This window comes from Lolium perenne, chromosome 6 (genome assembly GCF_019359855.2).
Source record: "Lolium perenne isolate Kyuss_39 chromosome 6, Kyuss_2.0, whole genome shotgun sequence".
NCBI lineage: Eukaryota > Viridiplantae > Streptophyta > Magnoliopsida > Poales > Poaceae > Lolium > Lolium perenne.
The window spans coordinates 224,973,731-224,982,382 of NC_067249.2; the positions used below are offsets into that span (position 1 = coordinate 224,973,731).

The following is an 8,652-nucleotide window of genomic DNA, read 5'->3' on the forward strand; positions in this document are numbered from 1 at the left end:
CAGCCAGTAGCACTGCTCCTACAGCCAGGGCCTACTGACGCAGTATAACTGTAGCAGACGCGACTAGAGAGCGGCAGGCAGGGGGTGCAGGAGCAAGCGGTCTGAAGAGCAGGGGGAGGATCGACCAAATATGCATTTGGGGCACGAGTTCACTAGAGCCCTTTATTTCAAAATTTTGAAAATAACATTTTGAAGTTTTTAAAAAATCTGAAAAAAATGTATGTATAGGTAATCATGTATATCTCAAGCATGCAATATCTCAATCTGAAAAACGATGTATTATGTATGGGCTACACAAAAAAAGACAACATCTGACAAGGTTTGAAGGTGAACTGTTCACACATCTAGATCTACAATTTTCTCTTTTTATGTAGAGTACAATACAGCGTATCTCGGATTGAGAATTTGCACACTTGAAGTATACCTCATTGCCCATATATACACATTTTTTTACAATTTTTTCAAACTTCAAAAATACAAAGGCCTCCAGTGAGCCGGGGAGCCATATTGACGCATGGCCGGAAAAGAATAGCGACACGGGCGTCACTGTCGCACCAACGCTTTTGATACAGTACATGATTAGACTGGGCAGCTGCCGAGATGAAATCTAGCGCTACTGACATCTATGCACGGGAGGTTTTCTCCACTTGCAGATCGCTAAAAACTGAACACCTTTGGTTAATTTGGTCGCTTGTGGGTAATAAGGTAGTAGTTGATGAAATCAGAGTAAAGCAAGTGAGCAACGATCAGAATTATTAGCAACGACGAACAGTCATCTTTATTTTCTGATTTACCGAGCAGTAGTCTTACTATGTGTTATGGACAGGCTGAGGAGACAGTGAGGCAGTTCAATTTCAACATCAGCTCAATCAAAAAAATGCCAAGGGCCTCTTTGGTTCGAAGGATCTGCATAGGAATCTTGAATGATTCAAATCCTTACGAACTATGCCACTATGGTAGTTGTTTGAGTGGTGGGATAAAATATCATGTATTTATTTCTAAGGAATTATTTGCAAAGGATTTTATTTCTCCTGCTGGTATTCCTATCTTATTTCTCGCTTTCCTTTGAACCAAACAAGCTGTAGAGTTAGAGAGTGCATGACACTGCAGTCATACATTTTTTCTATCATATGAATCAAAGAGAGACCCTGATGAGCTTAGAGCATCTCCAACAGACGCTGTAAATTTCGGCGCGCTATACCTCCCTTCCGACGCGCTGTAAACGTTTGCCGCGCGCTTTGCCGCACTTTGCCCCGCCGGACGCGCCAAAATGCAGCGCCTGCGCAGGCGGTAAAATCGGGCCTCCTTCGGACGCTCTAAAATACAGCGCGCGCCGCCACGCCAACGATATCGTTTGAAACGGATCAAACAAATCAAATAAAATTACGAAAATTTAACTGAAATTACGAAATATATTAAAAGTTCGACAAATACCGACATTTTATTTAAACTAAACTAAACTAAACTACTCGGAGTCCTCCCAATCAAAGTCCGACGATCCGCTAGTCGGAGTCGTGTCGGACACCGGCGGAGGAGGAGGTCGGCATGTTCGTCGACGGTCCGACGCCTCTCTTCTCCTCCGCCCTCTTCGCCCTCCGCGCCACCTTCTCCGCCCTCTCCGCCTTCCTCGCCGCCGACTCAGCACGGCGCCTGTCGCGGTCGGCCTTCTTCTTCGCGGCCGCCTTCGCCTTGGCCTCCTTCTTCTGCGCGTAAAATGCCTCTATGGCAGCGACGTCCTCCGGGAACGCGCGCGCCCACTCGAGGCGCACGCGCTCGTCCTGCTCCGCCACGCGCAGACGTTGCTCGAGCTCGTGGGCGCGGCGCCGCTGCTCGGTCGTGACGATCGGCGACGGCGGCGCGAGCATCTCCGCGCCGCTCGCGCGTCCACACGTCGTCGAAGTTCATGTGCTGGCGGGAACAGCCGAGGCGCCACGCGACGGCGTCGTAGGCTCGCGCCGCCTCATGCGCGATGTCGAAGGTTCCGATTCGGATCCGCTCCTCGCCGGAGCGGATCTTCGCGTCGAAGCGGCCGCTCGGCCACGCGCGAACCCTGCAGTAGCTGGAGTCGGAGCGGCAGCGCGAAGGCATGGCGCCGGAGGCGGAGGCGGACCGTCAGCGCGGACGCAGAGCGCTAGGGGAGAGAGAGCGAGGCAGAGCGACACGCGGAAGTTTCAGGCAGTTGGCGCGTTCACGCGTGTCGCATTTATAGCGCACGCGGCAACTTTCCCGCGTGGGATGGCGCAAACGCGCGGGCGCGGCAAATTTTTTACCGCGCGCGCCCTTTTCCCGCGTCTGCTGGAGCTTCGCGTGGGCGCCCGCGCGCGCCAAACAGGCGTTTTTTTTTGCCGCGCGCCTTTTGCAGCGTCTGTTGGAGATGCTCTTATGATATACAGGTCAGGTCAGCAAGGAAAATTGGCTCAGTGCTGTCTTCAAGGCATCAACCATTAAGTATGGGCGGTCAAACGAGTCGCTAAATTTCTGCTCAATACCCGATTTCAATGCAGGTCTGGAACCTAAACAAGTTAAAAAATTCTGCCGTAAAATCGGCAGAACATTAGGGGAGCCATGACCTATGATCTGATGGTCTTGCGCCCCCAACTTAACTCTTAATGTACCTCCAAAAAGAAACACAACTCTTAATGGAAAAGAAGTGTAGAAGATGAGTACGTGGGAGAACACGACGCGGCAACAAAGCAAATAGAGAACAGAAAAGCGACCGTGTTTGCTGACAAATATGTACCCCTAGACAGAAGCATCAAATCGAGCGGCTGGTCGAAAGAAAAGACCCCAATGCCACCTTTTTACTCACATAAGCCTAGGTTCATTGCCAGAAAGTGGTGAATAATTAAAGCAGCTATAGTCGACCCAAAGCATATGTTTATCCCACATTTCCAACTAACCTCAAATTTGTCAGGTGCTACCACGAGTGCATTATCTCCTTACAAATGCTACAGCCACTCTTTTCGAAGACATACTAGGAACGATAACGGGAAGTTTTCAACAACAAAATCCAAACCCAGATTATATTTTTGGCTCAAGCGTCCACTCTAAAATCATACTCCCTCTGATCCATATTAATTGTCGGTAATATGGATGTATCTGGACAAATTTTAGTTCTAGATGCATCCATATTAGCGACAAATAATATGAATCAAGGGAGTACCATTTTTTAACAACAAAAAACATACTATACGATTACCTGGCCATGCTGTAAGAAACAGATGATCACATGACAAGACTCTTCGAGTATCAGACATCCTAACAGGGGCATGTACTTTTCACAGCACCAACCAATGCAGCATATTTATGAATCAAGCAGAAACATGCACTGTGCAGAAAAGAATGTTGCTGAGTTTCGGACATCCTAGCACAAGAATGCGCATATGCTTTAAATGGCCAGCTACAAAATAAACAACCAGGTGTAAATTTGACTTTCTATTTTAAGTTTGCTGCAAATTTAATCGTGATACTGTGAGCTTGTAAGACTCCAACAAAGACAACTGGATAATGTGGTGTTTATTACCCTTCAAATCAGGAATTTATTCAAACAAGTCAAAACCTTGGGAGTCAGAACTACAGTCAAGAAAATGAAGTCTAAAGTACCATTGCAAAGGCCCTGAACTGGCGTAATTTTATCATAACAAAACGCTGTGCGCAGACCTCAAAGTAAAAACAGAGCCATCTCTTGTAGTACACAAGATACAGATCCTGTGTCTCGGATCTGACTAGGTAAAATATGATAAGAAAATCATAGTAAGACAATCAGAAAGCTTTGTTTTAAAGAATTAAGCATACTTAAGTTATGTAATATTTATTTGACAAAAAGAACATAAAATAGTTATCATTTGGATACCCAACACGACAGGGTTACTACGTTTTAGTATAATCACGTTTCAAAAGGTGAAATATTTGTTACCTGCTTCTTGGAGAAGTTATAGCATTTCTGTCATATTGTTTTACTGTAGAAATTGTCAAATCAATAGGTCCTTAGGTGAAGTAATGAACATCACACTATTTTTTTTATCAAACGTTTCTTCAGCTGTCAATTAGAAGAGATGTTATCTACAGCTTGCTGAAGAAAAGGAATAATCAAAAGTTCAACACTGACATGCTTTGCAGATTATATAAATCCTTCGATAATAAGCAACAGCGCACATGTAATGACTGAGACTGATTATGAAATAAAAGAAAAACTAGAAAATGTGTGTTCCAAACGCTGTCTATGCTGACAAAGTGACAATCCTTCAAATCAGGATGTTATTTAAACAAGTCAGCACGGTTACTGCATTCCACTAAAATCATGCTTCAAAAGGTTATATATTTGTTACCTGCTTCTTGGATAAGTTGTAGCATTTCCATCATAAATCATTTACTGCAAAAATTGTCAAAGTGATACGTCCTTAAGTGAAAGAACAGATACCACACTGATAATTTGATCAAACAATTCTTGAGCTGTCACTTAGAAGAGCCTTTACCTGCAGCTTGGTGAACGAAAGGAATGATCAACATGAGCATGCTTTTATGTTTACTACTCCCTCCGCCCCAAATTAGATGTCACAGATTTGTCTAGATTTGCATGTATCTATACAATAAAATGCGTCTAGATACATGTGTATCTAAATCTGTGACGAGAAATTCGGAACAGAGGGAGTCTAAAAATCTGGGCCATTTTCCATTCCTCGAAAAATATGCTCTGCAGTTCATATAAAACCATCTTCCAAAATAAATAACAACGTACATGTAATCACTAGGACTGAAACATGAATGAAAAGGAAAGTGAAAGCAAATGATAACTTGGAGAAACATTACTAGCGAGAATCATAACTATGTATCATGCAAATAGTGGTAAAATGTCATTAGGAAAACATCCCATCCTTTTTTGTTCAAACATCCTAGTTATTATATGTAGAATAACTCATGTAGAGAAATCTTAAGGCTCGAATTTAAATCACATGCTAACCAGTACTAGATCACAACAAAAACTACTATGTGGAAAAATAACAGTGTCATCACAGAAGTGTCAGCGAGGTGCATCATGTCTGAATGGAAAGTACACCAGTAAGAATCTTCCATTAGTTCCCATGGTGATATGATCTCCAATAACAATCCATGATTTAACCAGTACTACATGGCACAGCTTACACCTTGATGTGAATTGAGAGATATATAGCAATCAATTAAATGAACGAATTACTTGAAAGGTCAGTAGGCTATGCCAGGCCTGAAAACTCAATGCTAAGAGCTAAACTATTGCAGATGAATCAACCTTCCAACAACTTGACCGGGTGCTACTTCCTAGAAGCAGCTTTTATCCGCGATATAAGGCTTTCCCCAGCATCACCCAAGCCGTCCAATCCCACGAGTTTTGTCCCAAAATCTCGGTACAGTGTACTCAATCGCTGCTCATCATCTTCCATTGCAGCTAGTTCAGCTACATTCTTTCGCATTATTAAGCCGTAGAGGAAAAGTGAGCCAGAGCCCAACTTTCTGGCACCAATTCCAACACGAAGTAATGAAGTTGAATCAGGCTCAGATGTAGATGGGTCATGGAGAACTGAGAAGCCACCGAAAGCAACATCAGGGATATGGAAGAGATCATCCAGATCAATGTTGTCATCTTTAACTATAACATTGACTTCATTAACTTTGACTTCATTATTAACATGTATGTCCTCAGATGAGTGAACCATTTTTGCTCTCTTCCTAGCAGCTCTTACAATATTGGCAGCCTCTCTGTACCCACTAAGCAGAGCTCCATGCATGGTCGCAGGGTATCGCCTATTTGTTGCCTCCCCAGCGAAGAAGATTCTATCACCAACGTTCTCAGCCAATATATCATAATCATCACCAGAAGACCCAATAGCCACATAGGAATATGATCCATATGTAAACCTGTCAGTGCCCCATCGAGTGCATATTGCCTGCAGTGGGTTTGGCACCTCGATCCCCTTGGGTGAAAAGATTTTTCTAAGTGTGTCCAAAACCTTCTCAACATTTTCCATTGGCGACTTCTTCTCAAAATTGATAGCAGATTCCCCAGCAACAAGTGCAACCAGCAGTGGCCCTCCTGAGACTGAAGAATAGCTATAGAACAGGAAGAATTCACCACGCTGACCAGAGTCCTCCGTCAAATGCCCAAATGTATCAACCCTGCCATCCCAGAAGTCATAAGGGAATAACATCACAACCTTATTAAGAAGCCCAAAGCCCAATCTCTGAATGGCCTCGCGCTTCTGAGTAGGCAGCTCAGGCACAAAATCAATGTCCCCCTTCTTAAGTACGCCAAGCGAAACAGTGCAGAGCGCCATATCACCACGGAATGTCTGCTTATCAGTGTAGACCATCACACCATCACACCCATACTGTATCCTTCGCACATTCTGTCCATAGAATATCGGGACGCCATCAGCAAGCGCTCGGATAAACTGGGAATTCCCACCAGGAATAAAGCAGTGGTCACCACCCATTTCGTATGGATCATCTTGGTCCCAGAAGGCCATGGAGAGATCAGCAAGAGGAGCAGCATTGGCATACTCCAGGTTCGCCAGATGCCAATCAAGAAGCATCCGTTCCTGTGGCTCGGCGGCGACACCGTGCGCCGCCCGGAATGCCTCAAGTGCCATGCCAAGTGACATATCCACACCGTGCGGAACACTATCTGCGACAACCTGCCGCAGCTGGCACACCTTGTCCAGAAGCTGGTTGAATGTAGCTTCAACACGAGCATCCATGTCAGAGTCGACAGGGCGGCCATCGGGAAGATACAGCGGGCACTTGTCCCGCACCTTGTGAAGCGGGAACCCTAGCTGCCGCGCTATGACACCGAGGGGGTTCCCGTTGATACCTGTGAGCACACTGCCTCCAAGATCAGCAGCAGCAACCATGTCAGGGTGGGCTGCAGCAGAGGAGCGCATCGTCTTGGTGAACACGCGGCCACCTGGCCGGAGTCGTCCTTCCACAATGGCGACCTTGAAGCCAAGGGACATAAGGTGGCGTGCAGCAGCGAGGCCAGCAAAGCCAGCGCCGACTATGAGGACGGAAGGGGCTGGGAGGGAGGGAGGTGGGCGTGGGGGGAGGGAGACAATGGAGGGGGCGAGGCCGAAATTGATGTAGGCGTGGTCAGACAGGAAGGAGTGTGCGGCGGCGACGAGGGGCGCATGCTCGGCACGGATCGATGCGAGCGCGGCGCTGGACGCGACGTGGGCGAGGGGATTAGAGCGCCAGAGCGCGAGGATGTGGTTGCGCACGACGAGGTAGTTGGCCTGCTCGGCGCCGCCTATGCGCGGGAGGACGGCGGCGGCGACCTCGTCCTCGGAGAGGGTGTCCGCGGGGAACCCCGCCGCGATGGCGATGTGGGCCTCGGAGTCGAGCTCCCGCGCCAGGCGGAGCGAGGAGTTGGTTGGCGGGCGCCCGCGGCGGCGCGGGATGCCGGTGAGATGCGCCGCGGCCGCCGCGGACGAGGAGGACGCGCGGAGGACGCGGACGCCCTCCGTGGGGACCATGTCGAGGAACTGCTTCTTGCGGCGGCGGCGCTTCCGCGCGACGGTGGAGTCGTCGACGGCCAGGGTTGCGGAGGGGGCCGACGGGGTCGGGGAGGACGTGGGCGCGTCGTCCTCCATGGGCTCCGCGGCGTCTCCTCCCGCCGCTTCGTCCTCCGCGGCGGCCTCGGCGTCTCCCCCTGCTGCTTCGTCCTCCATGGGCTCCGCGGCGGCGGCCGCCGCCGCCGCTTGGTCCCCGTCCTGGTCCATTGGGGTGGGGGGCGGCGGATCTGCGTCTTCGGGAGCGTCGGGCTGTGGCATAGGTTGCCGGGTTTCGGGGCGGAGATGCGGCGAGGCCGGCGGGTGGGAGCGGAAGAGGAGTTGGGAAATTCGGAGGGTTCAGGGGTTGGTTTAGGGCCAGAACTGTGCAGCGCCAGGCCTGTTGGGCAAAAATAAAATAAAAAGTATGTCTGAAATCTAAGAGCAAGTATAATAAGATCTAGTCAGCTGGATACAAAGATTAAAATAATATATTTGTGTCTAGTTGGAGGAGAGAGAAGAGAAGAGAGAATGTAAGTGGGCTCTTAGAGCAAGTACAATAAGTTATAGTCAGCTGGCTATAAGAATTAAAATAATATATTATCGCTTAGTTGGAGGAGAGAGAAGGAGAGTGGGCTCTTATGCAAGAGTCAGCTTAGCACGTGCTCCTAGGCACTTTGTGAGAGTGAAAAGTGGGCCACACATTGATTAAATACTACATTTTTATAGCTCGCTATTGTATATGTTGGCTCTAAGTTGGATATAAATGACATAGCACTTGGCTTATATCCAGCAGCTGGCTATACTATTGGAATTGCTCTTATGCAAGAGCTAGCTCTTGCACGTGCTCCTAGGCAAGGTGTGTCAATGAAAGGTGGGCCATCCATTGAAAAAGTAGTACATTCTTATAGCCAACTATTGTACTTGTTGGCTACATGTTGACCATAGATGACATAGCATCTTGCTTATAGCCAACAACCGACTATACTATTGAAATTGCTCTAAGTGCAAAAGAAAAATGCAACAAAAATGCAACTCGGTTAGTTGCATGTTTTTGGTAAAAAATACAATTACATTTTTTAACAGAAAAGTGCAACACAAATCATTTTTTAAGTGACCTAGACTTAAAAAAAAT

The 8,652-nt window shown here is 47.4% G+C and overlaps 1 protein-coding gene across 1 annotated transcript; it reads right to left on the reverse strand.

Annotated features, from left to right (window-relative positions):
- Positions 1 to 5,033: 5,033 nt before the first annotated feature.
- Positions 5,034 to 7,906, reverse strand: LOC127305836 (lysine-specific histone demethylase 1 homolog 1). The gene has a single exon (XM_051336401.2). The coding sequence runs from the start codon at positions 7,797 to 7,799 to the stop codon at positions 5,289 to 5,291; it is 2,511 nt and encodes an 836-aa protein (XP_051192361.1). The 5' UTR covers positions 7,800 to 7,906; the 3' UTR covers positions 5,034 to 5,288.
- Between the last annotated feature and the right edge of the window lie 746 nt (positions 7,907 to 8,652).

What these genes read in the sequence shown, in the direction of transcription:
- LOC127305836 (XM_051336401.2), bottom strand. Translation starts at nt 7,799, where the DNA reads ATGCCACAGCCCGACGCTCCCGAAGACGCAGATCCGCCGCCCCCCACC.